Here is a 21,297-nt window from a genome sequence, read left to right as displayed (position 1 = left end):
TGTGCTGAAGTGTCAGATAATACTTTTCTACAGTTGGTTTGAGAGTTGAGAGCATAAAGCATAAAATTTGGTTATCTGATTGGTTCTCTGATTAATGACTTCCAGCATCCTATTTAAATTGCCAGCCATATAACTTATTTCATTGCTCTAAAAATGTCAAACTGATTAACCGAATTTGACCGGTTCGAAAAGTTCTTAGCTTCTTAGGAAGAAGTTCTTAGCTTCTTCTTTATTGCTCTAAAAAGTTCGTTTTTATTTCTCTAAAAATGTAATATATTTATTAGTTTGAATAGGTGATAAACAGTGAACCTATCTCGGGTGGCTCTGCTGCATCTGTATCAACCTGGGAATGTGTTGTGTCACCTGGGAGCGATACTTGTGGAAGCGTGAGGCAGGCATTATTTTGCGGCCAAGTTGGCTTGAAGCCTGATTGCGCATAGAAACCGTTTGATAAAATGCTTAAGAAAAGCTTGTGTCTATTGCTGCCTGACATTGTTCCGCTCAGAAACTTGACATATTAAGTTGGCAATTTTTTATAAGAAAAATCTTTAGGCTTTCATTCTTGCTAATACTTTGATGACCGCTAACCCATTCTTAATATCTAAACTGTTTATAACAACATATCTAGGAGTGTTGTTTGGATTGAATTGAGGAAAATGTTTTTCTAATGTTTTCCTAACTTTGAAGAAATTGGATCGGATTGGATAAACACAGAAGCTCGTCCTGAAGATCCAATACTTATCTTGAGCTCGTTGAAGATATTCTCTAAAATAAGATCCGTTAGTTTCAATCCTGGAATTAGTTTTTCTGAACAATAAAGATGTTAACATAGAATAAGTAGAAAAATGTGCTTTTGAGGTTTGATGCTAGCAGGAGAAAAGCTTAGTCAAACGGAAGAGGCGAATGAGTCGAATTCCGGCATTGTTTAACATGCAGAGTTGAAAGCTGGCAACATGAGAATCCGGGCTGTTTGATGTTGGAACCGGTGACAATCGTTATCTTCCAAATGGAGTTGTGCTTGGTGAGGTTATATTCTCAGTTTAGTAAGGGTGTGATTTAGAGGGGATAGCTAGTAGCTTTAAGCATTTGTATTCTGAGAGCAAATAGATTTTCATGTATCTAGAGAGTCGTCGGATTATCGTATCCTTTCATTGGAGACTTGTGGAATCTTTGCTTATCTTTGTGTAATCATGCAACTCTCTCTGTATAATCCTATGTTAAATGTTAGTAGCTTTGTATTAGGAGTCAGTGTCAAATATTCGATATGTTGGATATGAATATGTTTCATTCATCGTGTTCTTAAGATATGTGAATTGTATTCATATATTCAATATATATGAGTAGTTTATGATCGTCGGATATGACTAGACTAGAGATCAAAATAAGAGAATCTGACTAACAGTATCAAAATACATGGTGCTATTCAAGTTTTTGTTCTCATACTTAAAACTTATTGATTGATTTATTTTATTGTATTATATATATATATATATATATATATATATATATATATATATTCAAACAGGGATGTGGGGTTGAAATAAGAAACAAGAATATGCCAAAATAATTGGTAGTAAACCTTAATATAATCAAGAATCACATCTTTGAACTATAGTTATGATTTTATTGTATGCATTTCCTCATACATGCTTTTCATATATATATATATATATGAATTGTATCGATAGATTTGATGAAATCAAGAACTAGTGATTGATTTGATCCAATTCTAAAATTATTGACCATGAGAGCTTGTGTCTAGAGGATAATTTAATCATTTGATAATAATAGGTATAGAAATTACCCATGATTTTCTATTATTATATATAAATCATTTTTAGGGAAAGTAGGTTGAAAATTATTAAATTATGAGTCAGTTTAGATCTTTCAACTTTAAAAATTATAAAATAATTATAGAATTATTCTAAAGTTTTCATTTAAGTCACTTAATTATTCAAAATCTAAACAATATAAAATAGTCACTTTTAAATAAAATTTGTCCTATTTTGATCACTATAATTCTTTTTCAATTTAGTTATTCTAATTACTATAATTAGGTGCAATAATCATTGCCGTTAAATATTTGTATATAATTTAGAAATGGGTGCTGATTTTCTATCATTCTCTATTTCTATTGTTATATATAATTTTTAAAATATTTTGATAAAATTACATAATGAAATTAAGATTAAACTTTTGATTATTCATATAAAAAATAATTTTTAAAATTGTCCAATAAATGTTAAAAGAGTAAATGATAATTAAATCAAATACTACTTGAAAAGATATCAAAAATTAAAACTTAATAACTTTTATTTGAGCATTTTATAAAAAATATTTTTATACGGCAATTTTGAAAGATTTAATATATTTTACCATTACAAAAAACTCAAAAATATTTATATAAATAAATCTAAATAAAAATATTAAGTTTATTATTAAAATTTTAATTTAGAGGGCGAGGTAGATGTCACAATACAAAGAACAAAATTTGAAAAGTCTAACCTATTATGCCACTAAAGTTTGCAAAATCGGACTAATGACCCAATTAATCAAACCACCAATTCATTTGGTTTCACTAAATAAATGATTAAAATTTATAAAAATAAGATATATATATATATATATATATATATATATATATATATAATTTCAATTCAATCTAATCATGAATCCTAAACATGCACAATAAAAGAACTTAAAAATAATTTAAAATTATCATTATTTATAATTATAATTTAATTATTTAAGATATTTAAGTTTCAAATAGTCCAAAAATTCATTTCAAAATTTTTAAGAAAATACCTAACTACTTTATAAGTTTTATAAAACATTCAAAACCATATTTATTAATCCAATATTAACCATACTTAAAAACATTATTCAGATTAATACAAAAATAATAGAATGTAGGCTTTATGTTTTGAGAAACTAATTATTTTAATAAAAATCAGAAATTTTCATATTTGTTAAAATTATTTAAAGAAATTAAGATATCCATCATGAGTGTAACAACAAGTAATTAATCATCTTGTCACGAGTATTTTCTAAAATGATAGACAATTGATCACGGAATGTAGTCAACTCCCTAACACATTTATGTTTTTTATTAAATGATAAATTTATCCCAAAATATTATGACTCTACATTACAACCCAAGCTGAAAAGTAGGAAGTCTATTTCAAAAATTCGTGGCTTCTAAAACCCATAAATCAATACTATTGAGAATAATTAAATTAATTAAGATAATTTAAATAAGAAATGATTCAAATCTTACAAACCCAAACAAATCATAGATGAATCCCAAAGTAATATTGAAATCAAATCATACAAACCCAAATCGATCTTAAACAAAGTAACAATGAAACCAAATCACATTTAGAATTCGAGCATCCTTTCATCAATGAAGTAGGAATGAAATGCCAAATCCTTTGTGAACTCCTTTGATAAAAAAAAATCCTTTGGTGCTTTTCATTTGAATAAATCACATCTACAACCATGAACACAATTAGAGCTGATGTTGATAATGAAAACAAAATCATGAAATAATAGCAATCAACAACATTGATGATTGAAAAATAATTTTTTAATCATTTAGAGTACTTACCACAAAGCTTTAGGCTTAGTTATCCCAACGGCATTTGTATTTGCAGTGGACAATATAGTTGCATGTAGGCGTTTCACACTTTAGAATTTCTTCTTGGCAAAACTTTCCACAAGGAGAGCATTCAGGGAAGCCCTCGACCTTCCTAAAAAAATTAAGATTATGATGATGATGATTGCGATAAAAATAAGAAGGCATTATGCTCCCATCCTTTAGAAATGGAAATTGTCCAAGAACACATTTGGGATGAGCAGAAGTATCACAGATTGAACAAGAATAATACCAAAAGCTTGGATCTCTATATTGCTCACAAATATCACAATAACTTTGCTCCTTATCATCATGATAAGTAAGCTTTAACTTGTGTTCATCAATTTTGTGTAGAGCTGAATGTGGTAATGTTAAGCATCCAAAATCCAAAGCAAATCTGCACTTTCCACATCTGAATGCACCACGCCGACACCAGATGCCACAACCATTACATTTCTCCCTGTATTTGAAATCAAAAAAGAGAAAGTGTTGGTGTCCTTCACATTCAATGATATCAGCAACTTTAGCACACCTTATGCAAATTTCTAAATATCCTTCAATTTCGTAGAAGAAACCACTACAAGATTGACGGCAAAAGTTACACCATTTGAAGCTGTCAAAATTAAGGGTGCCATTGCTGTGATGAAACCAATGTTGCTTGAATCTTGGCAATTCAGCACAGGTTTTATGAAGAAAAAAGGGGCATTCTGAACAATAATAGAAAATATTTGAGATAGGTAGCATGCACCCGTCACATTTTCTATCAATTTCCTTCTCCATCTTGTCTGCTAACACCAAGCAATGTTGATGACTCAAATGTTCAATCTTTGCAGCTTCCCCAGCTTCATTCACCTCAATAACACGAATGATGGAAGACTGCATAGATTTTTCTTCAAGCTCCTCACATTGCTTTTCGTCCTCAATTAACTCGTACAACTCTTCATCCTCTAAGACACAATTCACATGGACAACGTAATTGCAACCTTGTTTTACACAAGAGTAACTCCCACGCTCTAGTCTCACTTCATTGAAACAAATCTTGCAATCTTGCTTTGTAAGCTCTTGTGTTTGAAGAAAATATTTGTGAAAAATGCAGTGAGCATGTCGAGAAAATTTGATAATGCATGGGAGCGAAATGCATTTCTTATGGACTACAATGTAACATTTCAAACATATATAAGAAATATAATTTCCCTCGGTATCACATGCATCACAAATGAATGAACCTTGTCTCCAAAGCAAGGAGAATGGATGTTGATGGCTTCTTTTTTCTTCAATAATGGACCTCAACAAAGCGCATTCAAGGTTGATGTTAAAATGGCAAAGAGAACAGCCATAAAAAGCTCCAGAATGTTCCTTTTGGCATAGGTTGCAAAAATGGTTGCGATCACTATAATGAAGGAAAAGAGGGTGTATGTGATGGGAAGGGTGATTAATTTTAGTGGGTAACTCATCAAGGCATTTCTTGTGAATGATGAATGATGGACAGTCAGGACAAAGATATATAGCATATGTCAATGGTTCATGACACCAGCAGCAGTTCAATCTTTTGAGTACATCTATGGCCATGGGACTTTCTATGAAGGTCAATGGATGTTGGTGGATGTCATGTTTGTACAGTTGGCTAAACTTAAATGAAGAAGATAATTGAGCACATTTGATGTCAATGGAAAAATAACACCAATAACATTGATAAAAAAACATGTTACGTTTTTCCTTGCATAATGCACAACCATATACAGAGTGATACGTAAGATCTAGTCTTTGTCGAAGTAAAAGACCTGCGCCTGAGTGCTTGGGATGGAGAGGGTGATTAGGAATTTCACGGGGTACCTCTGCACATTGCTTGTGAAGGTGATAATTGCAATGAATACAAGTGAAGCATGGAGCTGAAAGGAGTTCCCCACATCCATTGCAGTGGGCTTTGAGACCTTCATTGCTTTGCTCTGCCACTAACACCAAGGGATGTTCCTCATGAAAATCATGCTGAATCTGTTTCACCGACTCGTCGTGACTCTCATTCTCATTCTCGTTCTTCATCTCCATTAATTAGTGTGGTTGTGAGAAATGAAAAAGATGAAGGAGATGATAGGAACGAAAGAAAGGCAGAGGAAGAAGAAAGGAAAGAGTGAAAAAGAGATGGGTAGGAAGAAAAGAAAGAAAAGAAGGGTGAAGATGGATGAAGGCATTGCAATTCATATTGAATAAAATAAAAAAGAAAAGATGCCAACTATCTTCTCTTTCATATTTAATATTGTAACAAAGTATTAAGAAATAGTTACCCTCATCATTTCTTCAAATTTCAATTTTGTTTATAATGTTTTGTAAATTTTAGAGTAAATGGTAAGTAAGGTATATGAGAAAGTGGCATATTTGAAACTTTTAAAAGAAAAATTTAAGAATTGTGCTTTGCTTCACTGTAAGCACAAAGAAGGTTAGTTTTGGTAACTAGAAGAAAGCATGCCTTATTCTTCAAGACTTAATTTCAATTTTCATATATTAAAGAGTAAGCAATGAAATTTATATTTAAAGATGAAACTGCTTCAAATTTCAAATTTGTGTAATTGTAATAATTATATTACAAACAAACAAAAATATCTAATAAATATCTTTTAATTATATAAAATATTTATATATTTATTACAAACAAAAATATCTTTTAATTTAACATAATAAGATTTTTGTTTTGTTTGCCGCCTCAACTTATTCTATGGCTTATTTGCCATTTTGATCCTTTTTATTTTCTTTTAATCTACAATTCAACTTTTACTCTTTGTTCACTTTAGTCCTTTTTTCTAATTACTCTTAATTAAGCTAAATTCACCTAATTAGAACCTAATTAGGCACACCACTAGTCTCATAAATATTTCTAATAATTATTTACAAATCCATTTCACTAAGATGGAGGCCCGATATTGCACTTTTCCGATGCCCATGAATTTTGGGTCATTACATTTCTCCCCCCTTAATAAATTTCGTCTTCGAAATTTACTTGAAAAGAGATGGGGTACTGAGATCTCTTAATTTCTTCCGGTTTCCAAATTGCTTTTTCTACACTATGACTTCTCCACAACACTTCCACTAAGGAAACATGTTTATTCCGTAACTATCTTACCTTCTGAGCTAATATTCTCTGTCGAAATAATATGAGAATGGTCTAATTGATATCTTCGTAGCATAAAAACATGAAAAACACCATGAATCCTTTGTAATTTCAAAGGCAATACTAAGCAATAGGCAATTGGCCCAACTTTTCCTATAATTTCTTACGACTTAATAAAATGAGGACTCAGATTTTTTTCAGCCTAATCTTAATATTTTCTTCCAAAGCAATACTTCAAATTATTTTGTCGCCAATAGAATACTCAATATCCAGGCGTTTTAAATCTGTATACTATTTCTATCTGTTGAAGCTGCCTTTAGTCTATCTCGAATCTTCTTAACAATTTCCTCCGTTTCTTGGATTAATTCTAGCCCTATCATTTTTCTTTCATTCAATATATAGGAATACCGCACACCCTTATAATTTCCCAAATTTAAACTTCAACAAATTTCTTTTTTGAAGTGACCAATCAGTTCTGATTGTTACAGAATGAACTGATTTCATAAGGCTATCAACAATCACCCAAATAGCATTCTTTTTACCCCTGACCACCAATAAATTTTTTTGTAAATCATAATATATTTTCATTCCTCTAGGATGCAAAACAAAAGGAATATTATGAGCTTTGTGAAGTATCAACTTTTTCAATTTAGAAATATCCAGAACGCAAATTCGATTGTGAAATCTCAAGCAACCACAATTATCAAGGCTAAAATTTTTTAATATACCATTCTAAACTATTTCTCTTTTCTTCACCAATTTTCATTTTCTATCTGCACTGACTTAATCTGATCAACATCACCGATTTGATTTTTAATTAATCCAGCCAATAAGCTTTCATCGTCATTGATACTAAGCTAAGCAAACATTGTTCGCTATTCAATTGTTGCTTTCCTACTTAATACATCAGCTATAACATTAGCTTTATCAAATTAATAATCAATAACGCAATCAAAATTTTCCAAAATCTCTATCTAACAACGTTGTCTTAAATTCAACTCGCTTTTAACATAGAAGATTTTTGAGACTTTTATGATCAGTATAAATATAACATTTTTCACCATACAAATAGTATATTAAAATCTTTAGAGCAAAAACTACAACAACTAATTTCTAAATTGTGTGTCAGATAATTACGTTCATACATTTTTAGCTGACGAGATGCATAAGCAATTACTTCTAGTCTTACATCAAAACACGACTAAAACCGTTCAATAATCATCACTATAAATGGCAATATTCTTTCCATAAGAATCGAAAACCTTTTGTAGATTATCTTTGGAGTTATTCTTACAATCCTATATATATTTTATATTATATACATATATATTTTAGGCTCTACTTTGTTATACTTTTATTTTCTCATTTTCATTTCATTTCTCTTTTTGAGGCAAATAATGATTATTCCAGTTATGGATCAGAGTTATTACTCCTAATCCAAACCTCTTAGAAATCTATTAGCCCGACCGTTGCTAACAGTCTCTTCGAGGTAACTGTTCTTTTCAAAGTTTGCCTCTTTTATTACACAATTTACAACTTTGCTATTTTTTCTTCTTCTTTTTTAACTAAGGTTTTTATTTCTTTCTATACTTCTTTCTAAAAAAATTCATTTTCTGATCTTCATAATTGAAAAATATTACTATTTTCTTCTACTTCTCATATTTCTCTTATCTCTTCTATTTCCAAAAGACTAAACTTATATTAATGTACCAAACTTTTCATTTAAAAACTCTGACTTTCTATGTTCTCATTTTATACATGTACAACTATATATATATACATATACTACTAGTCTCATAAATATTTCTAATAATTATTTACGAACCCATTTCACTAAGACGGAGGCCAGATATTGCACTTTTCTAATTTCCATAAATTTTGGGTCATTACAGACCATGTGGCTCACTGTTTGCTATTAGGGACCACACGGGCCAGAGACACTGGCACGTGTCTAGGCCGTGTGATTCACTGTTCACCATTAAGGACCACATAGGCTAGAGACACGGGCATGTGTCCAGGCCGTGTGACTTACTGTTTGCAAATTAGACCTATACGGGCCGACGACACGAGCGTTTGTCAAACCGTATGAGATACACGGGCAGACACATGGACATGTGCTAGACTATGTGGAGCCATATAGGCCAGCCATGTAGGCATTCAGGGACAGTGATTCCTTACGGTTCTTATATACTTACAGACAATTATAATAATACATTTAGTCCTCAATACTTACATATTCTATTAATTTGATCCTAATTTAAAATAATTATAAAAACAAAATTTAATTAGGTAAGGTGTCATTGTTTTTGTGTAAGGGTGAGCAAAACTCGATTCGACTCGAAAAAATCGAAAAAAATCGAATTTCGAGTTAAACGAATCGAATTATTCAAGTTAATCGAGTTATTCGAATCAACTCGAATTTTTTTTTTGAATTTCGAGTTCGAATCGAGTTGAGTTTTCAAATTTGAATAACTCGAATAATTCGAATATTAAACTATAATATTTTATATTTTTATCCCAAACTCCCAAACCTTTTTACTTTTCCCTCAAAACTTTTACTCCTTCCCACTTTCCCCTAAAACTTTTACTCCTCTCCCCTCCCAACCCCCCAATCTACCCAAATCTCATTTCCCACCAAAATTTTACTCTCCCAATTACTTTTTCTCAAAATTTTACTCCCAAAAACCCTCAAAACCTTTTTATTTTCCCCCAAAATTTTTACTCCCTCCCACTTTTCCCCTAAAACTTTTATTCCCTTCTCATCCCACCTCCCACCTCCCATCTACCCCAAACCCTCCCCCCTCCAATTTTTTTTAATATTTTCCCTCCAAAATTTTACTCCCCCTATTTACTTTCCCTCAAACTTTTATTCCCATAAACTTTTACTTCTCACCCTTTACTCTCAAATAAAAAATCAAAATTATCCAAAAAAATACTAAACATAAATAGTAATAATTTTATTTATATCTACTATTTATATTATTAAATTAAATTTCACATTTTATATTATTTATATTATTGAATTGTTTAGTCATATTGAATATTTATATTAAAATTGAATTATTAATTACGCCATAAAATATTCGTGTTAAAATTTTATATTAGTATCAATTTCACATTTTATTTTTAAAATAAATTTTATTAAAAATCATATTTTTACATTTAATATATTTTTAATTCCAAAATACATAGTGACAAGAATCAAGATAATTGAAACAACTAAGCAAGCAAAGAAACTAACCAGTATATAAAAAATTAATAAATAAATTATGGGGTGATGAAAGTTAATAAAAATTTTGATTAAGGTGGACAAATTTTATTATGATGGGTGACAATAGTTACAAGGACCCAAAATTATTTTTTAAAATTTAACTCGAACAAATATATTCGGTTCGATTCAATTCGAATTCCATCTCACTCGACTCGATTCGAGAAAACTTCAAATAAAGTTAGGATGATAAAATGAGATTCGAAAACTCGATTGACTCGAAAATTTTTTATTCGATTCGATTCGATTCGATCGACTGCTCACCCCTACTTTTGTGTAAGGAATTTATTTATTTTTTCATTCCTTTCAAAATCAAAAGAGTGTAATTATCCAGCTCTTTCTTGTTGTGCCTGAACAATTTCATTTAAAAAGAATGTGCATGAACAAGAATAAAGAAATAAAAAGCCCTATAGGCCATAATTACACCAATGATCCAGCACCTTCGTTTGGGTCTTACTTTGAAATCAAAACTTGATCTGTTTCGGTGCCAATCCCAACTCCCTATTCAACTGCAACCTTTACTTCTCGTTTGAGTGTGCACAGTTCTTGAACATCCTTCACATTTTTGCGAGCAAAACAAAGCCAAACCAATTCTTTATTCAAAAAAAAAAAAAAAAAAGAAAAACAGAAGAAGAAGAAAGAAAGAAAGTCCGGGACTGTTCTTACAATTCGAGCCTCTAAACCTGGTGAGAATGTGGCAATGGTAAAGGTTTTTCCCGCGGGATAGGTCGAAGCCAATCATTCTTCCACCGCCGCTTCCTTAGTCCATATAAATGAAATTAACGTCTCTCTCTTCCAAAGGCACCTTAAATGAATACAAAAAAAAGTTATTTTGTTCGATAGAAGCAACCATTCTGATTTCAAACATCGCCCACCATCACTTTTTTCTTGTTGCTAATAAATTGGAGATAAAAAAAACAATAACAATGAAAGATTATTATTCTCGGTTTTTTAATGAAAAAATAAGCACAATCCCCTCTTTTTACTTAATCAATTTTGAGAGGTTCTCGAAGTCTTTGTTTTCCAATGTGATTTGATTGTTTCAAGCTCAATTTCATGAGATGATTTCAATCTAATAAAAAAAATTATTTTCTTGATACGTTTCAACGTGAAAGAGATTACCAATTTTCACAGCTAAAAAAAGAAAAAAATTCTCACCAAAACAATACATTACAAACAATTTCCAATTAATTTTTTTTGTTGTTTTTTATAATTTCGCTTTATGATGAAGGTATATTTAAGAAGCAAATTGATAGAACTTATAAATGTAAAAAGTTAAACTTCTTAAATTATTTTGTATTAGAATCAAATTGATGAATGTATAAATATTGAAGACTAAATATGTAATTATACGAGTTAGAAAAAGACTTACCGTTTTTAATTTAATAACGGACAATCAAAATAGAAACAAATTCAAACCTTCATACCTAAATTGAAATTTCATACGTATAAACTAGATTAAAATTCATACATTAAATTACACATCAAAATTAATGTATAATTTTGATATTCATACTTTATTATTATTATTAAAGAAAAAAAAACCCCCCAAATTAAAGATGAGCACCATGCCCTTGGACGTGCGCCCCCAATCTTGCGGGAACGCAATGAAACAAAACATATATAAGGAATTAAAAGCCAACACAAATAAAAGAAAAATATTTATAGTGAAGTTGAACTTAAAATAAAATCTCTCAATATTCAACATTCATGTACATCATTCTTTACTCATATTTGCCCAAAACTTCCTATACCTCCTGATGTACAATTAGGTATTGACTAGAAGATATACATAAATAGATATTTGCCCAAATGCAAGTAAATATTTAAGAAAATTGAACATACCGTGTTAAAACACATCAATATTCCATCCAAATCCGAGTGACGTTGAGGCTGATGTAATTTTAAACTCTTACAAGTCACCGTTGATCAGAGATCCTAGAATTCCAGCCTTGAGGGTATAGTAAGCAGCAGTTGAACATACCGTGTTAAAACACATCAATATTCCATCCAAATCCAAGTAACGTTGGGGCCAATGTAATTTTAACTCTTACAAGTCATCGTTGATCAGAGATCCTAGAATTCTAGCCTTGAGGGTATAGTAAGCAGCACCCATTCTTGTAAATGGCGATATTGGGTCGATTTTCTCAGTTTGTTTGATGGGGTGAGGTCAATCGTGAACTCTATAAAAGAACCATTGCCTGTTCTTTTTCTCACACTGCATCTTACTGGAAATCCTCAGCCACAGCAGAACATTTCTCCCTCGGATCTGGTAGCAACAGGCTTCATGAATATTAAACAGTTTGTCATCATAGCCAAACTGTGATCACAAGCTTTGTTGATAATGTTACGGAGAAGTGATTCTGAAGTCAAGTTGGGGCTGCAGAAGGTGGCAGAGATGTCTTTGATGGGGAACTTGACACTCGATAAATGCATCCCAACCATTGCCATAAACAGGTTCTCGCTTGATGTATAGCTAACTGTAGCATTTATAACCTTTGAGGATATAGGCCAAGTGGAAAAGACAACTTCACAGTAAAACTGATTGAGCTGAGAGTTTAACCAAATGATGGGAACAGCAATAATGCAAGCTCTATGCATTTTTTTTTTGTTGGGGGGGGGGGGGCGGGACAGCAGAATAGTCAGGCTTAGGCAATGTCACTGACCAAGATCTCTCAAGATCTTCAGAAAAGGACACACCGACATACCCAGCTCATTGCTTCAACATATCACCTTGGTTTTGCCCTAACAAAATGGAACTTTCTTATATTCAGATTTCCCATTTGAAAATATTTACCCATTCTACATTGACAGACAGATGATATAAGTATATTCGGATCAAGCTTACAATCTTGGTTTTGTCGTCACAATCAAATCAAGAATAAACACGTGCAAATTTCCCCAACAACTTTCATAAAGAGAAAAACACACCATGTGAATCACAGAAAGGTGGAACAAAGGCACAAATTGAACAATCAAGAGATTTGACAACGAAATAGCAACAAAAACTTAACGAGAACAATTAACTGCATGGAATAGAAATGTACCACAGAAGATGATACTAATAAGGAAACTAGAAGCCTTCAGACATACCCGAAGCAGAAGAGTCAGGAGGAGCCTGCTTTATCACTGGAAGACTAATACCTTAATCACTGGGTTATCGCCATGTTTTTGCTAAATTTTGTTGTTGAATTGTACATATTGTTTTTTGGAGTGTTCTTGCCGAAATTAAGAATCAACTGGTTGGGATATTTGCATTGTCCATCTCCCTTGGAGTGCGAATCAAGTGGCTGGCAAAACAGGGCGCTAACATGGGTTTCGAGCTGCAAATTTTTGTTTCCCCTCCTGCTGGTGCTTGGAATTTGCTTTGTCAGGATGTTTTTGAGATCTTGTTCTCTATAATTTTTTTGATATCCTTCTTTATTCAAATAAAATTAGGATCATGCTTTTTAGTTTGGCCAAAGGATGTAGGAGTAGTTCTACCAGTTTGATCCCTTCAACCCAATTTGGTTTTATGCTTGTGTACGTGTGGCTTGAAATGCTCTGTTTTGTCCATGTGCATGTGCATGAACAATTAAATCTTAGTTATTACAGATGGCGAGTTCAATGTGAACTAATTTCACCCATATGTAGTTAACAACTTATTCAGGGGAAACATTAATTTAGTTTGGCACTGTTTAGGTGTACAATTAATAAATGATCTCAATGTTTTGTACATCTCTCTTACTCTCTATTTCTTTATATGTCTTTGTAACATCAGGTAGACTATGCACGTACACCTGAGGAAGTTCACCAGCAATTCCAATCTTGTGCTCAGGGTAACAATTTTGACAGACAAGTTTGGTCAACCTAAAGGATTTTCCTATGTTGAATCGGTTGAAGTTGATGCTGTTCAAAGTGCTCTACTGTTAAATGAATCAGAATTGCATGGTCATCAGATGCAGGTTTGTAACTTGATCTACATGTGGATTATTACTTCATTAAATACAACCCTTTATTATAGAAACCAACATACGGCATAAATTATTAGCATGATGGGAAAATCGACAAATGGTTCACTCATTTTATCCTGATTTTCTTGTGCAATTTTGGAGGTCGGGTTCCTTCCCTGTTTACTTTGCATTTGTACAATTAGCTTCATGGATTATGCTCACTTAATTTGCAACTTAAAAGTGGTTTTATGGGTTCAGTCTGTTTTACTCTGTTGAGTATGCATTGGACATGGGTGTCCCACATGCTTAATGAAAAGATGGACTTCTGCAGCCAATAAATTGGAGCAAGCTGGTTTTCAGAATAGCATGTATAACACCAGGGCTTCAAACTGTAAAACCAGGTTAAACATCAACTGCTTGCTGTTGTAATGACCGTGGTTGTGATGTATGCAGGGAGCAAAGCATGAAATAGTTCTTGTGTTTGCAGGTACGTTTGATTCTGCAGGTACAACTAAGTTGCAAGATGCTGGCAAAGCTGGTTTGGTCACAATTCAAGGCAAGAATTCAACCGTGCTTGGAACTGCACACATTTGTTAGTGATTCAATAGCCATAAAAAACTTCCGTTGAAGTCCTTTTTCTCTTTTAATCTAACCTCATGAAATGGCGCAGGCGCGTATCTGTTTATAACTTTGTTCCCAGATCAAGCGGAGAAGCTGCTTCAGATGAGTCTTGCAAGGTAGCCACTGCAAAGTGAGTCCGGGTTATACTTTACCCAACTAACATCCGAGGCGGTCCAAAATGATTATACCACCAAGATTTGACCACCAAGATGATTCCTTACAAAATTGCTTTAGTCATCAAGCTGCCAAATGATTTTATCGGCTCTCTAGGAGACCAGCTCGTGAATAGAGATGGTGTGTCTAGGAGATCATTAAGCATCTCTTCCCAATCGAAGATTTCTTCTAAAGACAAGCCTCCAAGAGTAATGGTCAAATCTCTCATCTACTGGATAATCATGGACTGCAATGAACCATATCTTCTCCTTTATCTCTCTTTCTTTCTTTGGTTTCAAGATTTCACTACGGTTATAAATAAATTGTTTCTGATATTTGAATCTTGCAGGCTGCACCAACTAGTCCCTCTAGGCCGGCTCTTGAAGCACCAGCAAGAACACGATCAAGGGTTAGATAGTTGTGCTGAAGTGTCAGATAATACTTTTCTACAGTTGGTTTGAGAGTTGAGAGCATAAAGCATAAAATTTGGTTATCTGATTGGTTCTCTGATTAATGACTTCCAGCATCCTATTTAAATTGCCAGCCATATAACTTATTTCATTGCTCTAAAAATGTCAAACCGACTAACCGAATTTGACCGGTTCGAAAAGTTCTTAGCTTCTTAGGAAGAAGTTCTTAGCTTCTTCTTTATTGCTCTAAAAAGTTCGTTTTTATTGCTCTAAAAATGTAATATATTTATTAGTTTGAATAGGTGATAAACAGTGAACCTGTCTCGGGTGGCTCTGCTGCATCTGTATCAACCTGGGAATGTGTTGTGTCACCTGGAAGCGATACTTGTGGAAGCGTGAGGCAGACATTATCTTGCGGCCAAGTTGGCTTGAAGCCTGATTGCGCATAGAAACTATTTGATAAAATGCTTAAGAAAAGCTAGTGTCTATTGCTGCCTGACATTGTTCCGCTCAGAAATTTGACATATTAAGTTGGCAATTTTTTATAAGAAAAATCTTTAGGCTTTCATTCTTGCTAATACTTTGATGACTGCAAAACCATTCTTAATATCTAAACTGTTTATAACAACATATCTAGGAGTTTTGTTTGGACTGTATTGAGGAAAATGTTTTTCTAATGTTTTCCTAACTTTGAAGAAATTGGATCGGATTGGATAAACACAGAAGCTCGTCCTGAGGATCCGTTAGTTTCAATCCTGGAATTAGTTTGTCTGAACAATAAAGATGTTAACATAGAATAAGTAGAAAAATGTGCTTTTGAGGTTTGATGCTAGCAGGAGAAAAGCTTAGTCAAATGGAAGAGGCGAACGAGTCGAATTCCGGCATTGTTTAACATGCAGTGTTGAAAGCTGGCAACATGAGATTCCAGGCTGTTTGATGTTGGAACCGGTGACAATCGTTATCTTCCAAATGGAGTTGTGCTTGGTGAGGTTATATTCCCAGTTTAGTAAGGGTGTGATTTAGAGGGGATAGCTAGTAGCTTTAAGCATTTGTATTCTGAGAGCAAGTAGATTTTCATGTATCTAGAGAGTCGTCGGATTATCGCATCCTTTCATTGGAGACTTGTGAGATCTTCTTTTATCTTTGTGTAATCATGCAACTCTCTCCGTGTAATCCTATGTTAAATGTTAGTAGCTCTGTATTAGGGAGTGAGCGTCGAATATTCGATATGTTGGATATGAATATGTTTCATTCATTGTGCTCTTAAGTTATGTGAATTGTATTCATATATTCAATATATATGAGTGGTTTATGATCGTCGGATATGACTAAACGAGAGATCAAAATGAGAGAACCTGACTAACAGTATTAAAATACATGGTGCTATTCAAGTTTTTGTTCTTATACTTAAAATTTATTGATTTATTTATTTTTATTGTATTATATATATATATATATATATATATATATATATTCAAACAGGGATGTGGGGTTGAAATAAGAAACAAGAATATGACAAAATAATTGATAGTAAACCTTAATATAATCAAGAATCACACCTTTGAACTATAGTTATGATTTTGTTGTATATATGCATTTCCTCATACATGCTTTTCATATATATATATATATATATATATATATATATATATATATGAATTGTATTGATAGATTTGATGAAATTAAGAATTGGTGATTGATTTGATCCAATTCTAAAATTATTGACCATGAGAGCTATAATTTAATCATTTGATAATAATAGGTATAGAAATTACCCATGATTTTCTATTATTATATATAAATCATTTTTAGGGAAAGTAGGTTGAAATTTATTAATTATTAGTCAATTTAGACCTTTCAACTTTAAAAATTATAAAATGATTATGGAATTATTCTAAAGTTTTCATTTAAGTCACTTAATTATTCAAAATGTTTGTGTCAAAACTATTACTGTACAACTTTTTGTTTGCATTCCATTGTTCAGTTTTTTTTCTGTAAAATAATTTTAAATGTGAATCAAAATCTAAACAATATAAAATAGTCACTTTAAAATAAAATTTGTCCTGTTTTGATCACTCTAATTCTTTTTTCAATTTAGTTATTCTAATTACTATAATTAGGTGAAATAATCATTGCCGTTAAATATTTGTATATAATTTAGAAATGGGTGCTGATTTTCTATCATTCTCTATTTCTATTGTTATATATAATTTTTAAAATATTTTGATAAAATTACATAATGAAATTAAGATTAAACTTTTGATTATTCACATAAAAAATTATTCTTTAAAATTGTCCAATAAATGTTAAAAGAGTAAATGATAATTAAATCAAATACTACTTGAAAAGATATCAAAGAATTAAAACTTAATAACTTTTATTTGAGCATTTTATAAAAAATATTTTTATACGGCAATTTTGAAAGATTTAATACATTTTACCATTACAAAAACTCAAAAATATTTATATAAATAAATATAAATAAAAATATTAAGTTTATTATTAAAATTTTAATTTAGAGGGCGAGGTAGATGTCACAAACAAAGAACAAAATTTGAAAAAGTCTAACCTATTATGCCACTAAAGTTTGCAAAATCGGACTAATGATCCAATTAATCAAACCACCAATTCATTTGGTTTCATTAAATAAATGATTAAAATTTATAAAAATAATATATATATATATAAAATTTCAATTCAATCTAATCACGAATCCTAAACATGCACAATAAAAGAACTTAAAAATAATTAAAAATTATCATTATTTATAATTATAATTTAATTATTTAAGATACTTAAGTTTTGAAATAGTCCAAAATTCATTTCAAAATTTCTAAGAAAATACTTAACTACTTTATAAGTTTTATAAAACATTCAAAACCATATTTATTAGTCCAATATTAACCATACTTAAAATCATTATTCAGATTAATACAAAAATAATAGAATGTAGGCTTTTGAGAAACTAATTATTTCAATAAAAATCAGAAATTTTCATATTTGTTAAAATTATTTAAAGAAATTAAGATATTCATCATGAGCGTAACAACAATAATTAATTATCTTGTCACGAGTACTATCTAAAATGATAGATGATTGATCACGGAATGTAGTCAACTCCCTACCACATTCATGTTTTTTATTAAATGATAAATTTATCCCAAAACATTACAACTCTACATTACAACCCAAGCCGAAAAGTAGGAAGTCCATTCCAGAAATTAGTGGCTTCTAAAACCCATAAATCAATACTGTTGAGAATAATTAAATTAATTAAAATAATTTAAATAAGAAATAATTCAAATCTTACAAATCCAAACAAATCATAGATGAATCCCAAAGTAATATTGAAATCAAATCATACAAATCCAAGTCGATCTTAAACAAAGTAACAATGAAACCAAATCACACTTAGAATTCGAGCATCCTTTCATCAATGAAGTAGGAATGAAATTCCAAATCCTTTGTGAACTTCTTTGATCAAATAAATATTTTGGTGCTTTTCATTTGAATAAATCACATCTACAACCATGAACACAATTAGAACTGATGTTGATAATGAAAACAAAATCATGAAATACTATCAATCAACAACTTTGATGATTGAAAAATAATTTTTTAATCATTTAGAGTACTTACCACAACGCTTTAGGCTTAGTCACCCTAATAGCATTCATAGTGGATAATATAGTTGCATGTAGACTTTTCACACTTGAGAATTTCTTCTCGGCAAAGCTTACCACAATAAGAGCATTCAGGGTAGCCCTCGACCTTCCTAAAAACTTTAAGATCATGATGATGATTTTGTAAATAAAGAAAAAAAAAGGAAATGTGCCCCCATCTTTGATAAATGGAAATCGCCCAAGAACACATTTGATATGAGCAGAAGCATCACAGATTGAACAAGAATAATACCAAAGGCTTGGATCTCTATATTGCTTACAAAAATCACAATAACTTTGCTCATTATCATCATGATAAGTAAGCTTTAGCTTGTGTTCATCAATTTTGTGAAGAGCTGAATGTGGTAATGTCAAGCATCCAAAATCCAAAGCAAATCTGCACTTCCCACATCTGAATGCACCATTGCTGATGCTATTAGTGCCACAACCATTACATTTCTCCTTGCATTCGAAATAAAAAAAGAGAAAGTGTTGGTGTCCCTTACATTCAATGATATCAGAAACTTTAGCACACCTTAAGCACATGTTCCAGTATCCTCTAATGTCGTATAACAAACCAGTACAAACTCGACGGCGAAAGTTACACCATTTGTATCTGTCGAAATACTTGAGGGTGGCATTGCTTTGATGAAACCAATGTTGCTTGATTCTTGGCAATTCAGCACAGGTTTTATGAAGAAAAAGGGGCATTCTGAACAACAATAGAAAATATTTGAGATAGGTAGCATGCACCCTTCACATTTTCTATCAATTTCTTCCTCCATCTTGTCTGCTAACACCAAGCAATGTTGATGACTGAAATGTTGAATCTTTGTAGCTTCCCCAGCTTCATTCACCTCAATAACACGAATGATGGAAGACTGTATAGATTTTTCTTCAAGCTCCTCAAATTGCTTTTCGTCCTCAATTACCTCGTACAACGTATAATCCTCTAAGACACAATTCACATAGACAACGTAATTGCAACCTGGCTTCCTACAAGAGTAACTCCCACGATCTAGTTTTACTTCACTAAAACAAATCTTGCAATCTTGCCTTGTAAGCTCTCGTGTTTGAAGAAAATGTTTGTGAAAAATGCAGTGATCATGTCGAGAAAATTTGATAATGTGAGGGAGTGAAGTGCATTTCTTGTGGACTTCGATGCAACATTTCAAACATATACAAGAAATATAATTTCCCTCAGTGCCACATGCATCACAAATGAATGAACCTTGTCTCCAAAGTAAGGAGAATAGGTGCTGATGGCAGCTTTTATCTTCAACAGTAGACCTCGGCCAAGCACATTTAACATTGATGTTAAAATGGCAAAGAGAACAACTGTAAAAAGGTCCAGAATGTTGCTTTTGGCATAGGTTGCACAAGTAATCACTATCACTACGGTTAAGAATAAGAGGGTGTAAGCGATGTGTAGGGTGATCAATTTCAGTGGGTAACTCATCAAGGCATTTCTTGTGAATGATGAATGATGGACAGCCAGTGTTGGTGCAAAGAGGCAACAGCAAACTGATTTAAGCTTGCTTATACAGCAAGCCTCGAGCCTTGCAGAAGAAACAATCTCAGAAGAAAAACAAAAATGAAGCTTGCAAGTGGAAAAACAGAAAAACAAAGAGAGTTTGAATGAAAAACAAGCTGAGTTTTTCATTAATTATTAAACAAGGCATTAAGCCATTACATATATTAGTCAACTTGTCAAATGAACAAGTAAACACCTAATCAATTACCTAACACCACTAATATGCATTGAAACTTACAGGATTGCTTGCACACATTGCATTGCTGATTTTTCAGTCAATCAACATCAAAATTACACCAAAACATTCACTTACTTAGTTCAATATGAACTAGATTACAAAATGATTAAAATAAAACTAAAACAACAAGTAGTTCGGTAACTTGAAGCTTCAGCTGCTGCACACCATGGCTCGATTGCCTGCTGCCATTTCTTCCTGCATGGCCACCTTTGCATGTCGTGGATGGCCACCTTTGCATGGAAACTAAACTCAACAGTCAGGACAAAGATATATAGCATCTGTCAATGGTTCATGACACCAGCAGCAGTTCAATTTTTTGAGTACATCTATGGCCATGGGACTTTCTATGAAGGTCAATGGATGTTTGTGGATGTCATGTTTGGACAGTTGGCTAAACTTAAATGAAGAAGATAATTGAGCACATTTGATGTCAATGGAAAAAGAACACCACCAAATTCTACAATGATAAGAAAACATGTTACGTTTTTTCTTTCATAATGCACAACCATATATGTAATAACCTGAATTTTTAGTGGTGTCGGAATGATGATTCGAGATCACTAAATCTGACAAACGAGTAGAAAATATTATAAATTTAGTAAGTATAAGTTAAATGTGAAGTTAGGAAAATTTTGAAATAGTGAATAGTGTACTAGGAATAAATATTAAAATAATTAAAATAAAAACGAGGTATCGAGACCTCAAGATTTTAAACCGAGCCATAAATATTTTTAGAAATATT

At 31.8% G+C, this 21,297-nt stretch overlaps 3 protein-coding genes across 9 annotated transcripts; 1 reads left to right on the top strand and 2 right to left on the bottom strand.

Moving 5' to 3' along the window:
* Positions 1-3,244: 3,244 nt before the first annotated feature.
* On the bottom strand, positions 3,245-5,889 carry LOC105772667 (uncharacterized). 2 transcript variants are annotated; one of them, XM_012594076.2, is made up of 3 exons: positions 3,888-5,889; positions 3,608-3,749; positions 3,245-3,490 (listed from the first exon to the last, which is right to left on the bottom strand). In XM_012594076.2, exons 1-2 carry the CDS (start codon positions 5,678-5,680, stop codon positions 3,623-3,625), a joined length of 1,920 nt encoding a protein of 639 aa, XP_012449530.1. In that variant the 5' UTR covers positions 5,681-5,889; the 3' UTR covers positions 3,245-3,490; positions 3,608-3,622. The 2 variants fall into 2 exon arrangements, with proteins under 2 accessions (XP_012449530.1, XP_012449528.2); XM_012594074.2 differs by having other exon boundaries at positions 3,608-5,888.
* A 6,735-nt stretch (positions 5,890-12,624) lies between these two features.
* LOC105772669 (polyadenylate-binding protein 3-like) lies at positions 12,625-16,438 on the top strand. Of its 6 annotated transcripts, XR_008196644.1 has the most exons (5): positions 12,625-13,949; positions 14,269-14,338; positions 14,425-14,529; positions 14,608-14,920; positions 15,061-16,438. XR_008196644.1 is itself a non-coding variant. In XM_052632159.1 (4 exons), exons 1-4 carry the CDS (start codon positions 13,773-13,775, stop codon positions 14,676-14,678), a joined length of 387 nt encoding a protein of 128 aa, XP_052488119.1. In that variant the 5' UTR covers positions 12,625-13,772; the 3' UTR covers positions 14,679-16,438. The 6 variants fall into 6 exon arrangements, 2 of the variants coding, with proteins under 2 accessions (XP_052488119.1, XP_052488118.1); XM_052632159.1 differs by having other exon boundaries at positions 14,425-14,493; positions 14,608-16,438; XM_052632158.1 differs by having other exon boundaries at positions 14,608-16,438.
* Positions 16,439-19,319: 2,881 nt separating this feature from the next.
* Positions 19,320-20,578, bottom strand: LOC128041774 (uncharacterized). The gene is made up of 2 exons (XM_052632093.1): positions 20,556-20,578; positions 19,320-20,307 (listed from the first exon to the last, which is right to left on the bottom strand). Exons 1-2 carry the CDS (start codon positions 20,576-20,578, stop codon positions 19,320-19,322), a joined length of 1,011 nt encoding a protein of 336 aa, XP_052488053.1.
* Between the last annotated feature and the right edge of the window lie 719 nt (positions 20,579-21,297).

This window comes from Gossypium raimondii, chromosome 6 (genome assembly GCF_025698545.1).
Source record: "Gossypium raimondii isolate GPD5lz chromosome 6, ASM2569854v1, whole genome shotgun sequence".
Lineage (NCBI taxonomy): Eukaryota > Viridiplantae > Streptophyta > Magnoliopsida > Malvales > Malvaceae > Gossypium > Gossypium raimondii.
The sequence above is the reverse complement of the archived record's forward strand: the minus strand, read 5'-3'. Positions and strand labels throughout refer to the sequence as shown.

Excerpts from the sequence above, each read along its gene's own strand:
- LOC105772667 (XM_012594074.2), bottom strand. The coding sequence starts at position 5,680 with ATGGAGATGAAGAACGAGAATGAGAATGAGAGTCACGACGAGTCGGTG.
- LOC105772669 (XM_052632158.1), top strand. The coding sequence starts at position 13,773 with ATGCACGTACACCTGAGGAAGTTCACCAGCAATTCCAATCTTGTGCTC. Across the intron at positions 14,339-14,424 it reads GCTTCAAACTGTAAAACCAG|GTACGTTTGATTCTGCAGGT; the intron begins GTTAAACATCAA and ends TTGTGTTTGCAG. Across the intron at positions 14,530-14,607 it reads GCTTGGAACTGCACACATTT|GCGCGTATCTGTTTATAACT; the intron begins GTTAGTGATTCA and ends GAAATGGCGCAG.
- LOC128041774 (XM_052632093.1), bottom strand. The coding sequence starts at position 20,578 with ATGCAATGTGTGCAAGCAATCCT. Across the intron at positions 20,308-20,555 it reads CAATGTGTGCAAGCAATCCT|TTTGCTGTTGCCTCTTTGCA; the intron begins GTAAGTTTCAAT and ends AGCTTAAATCAG.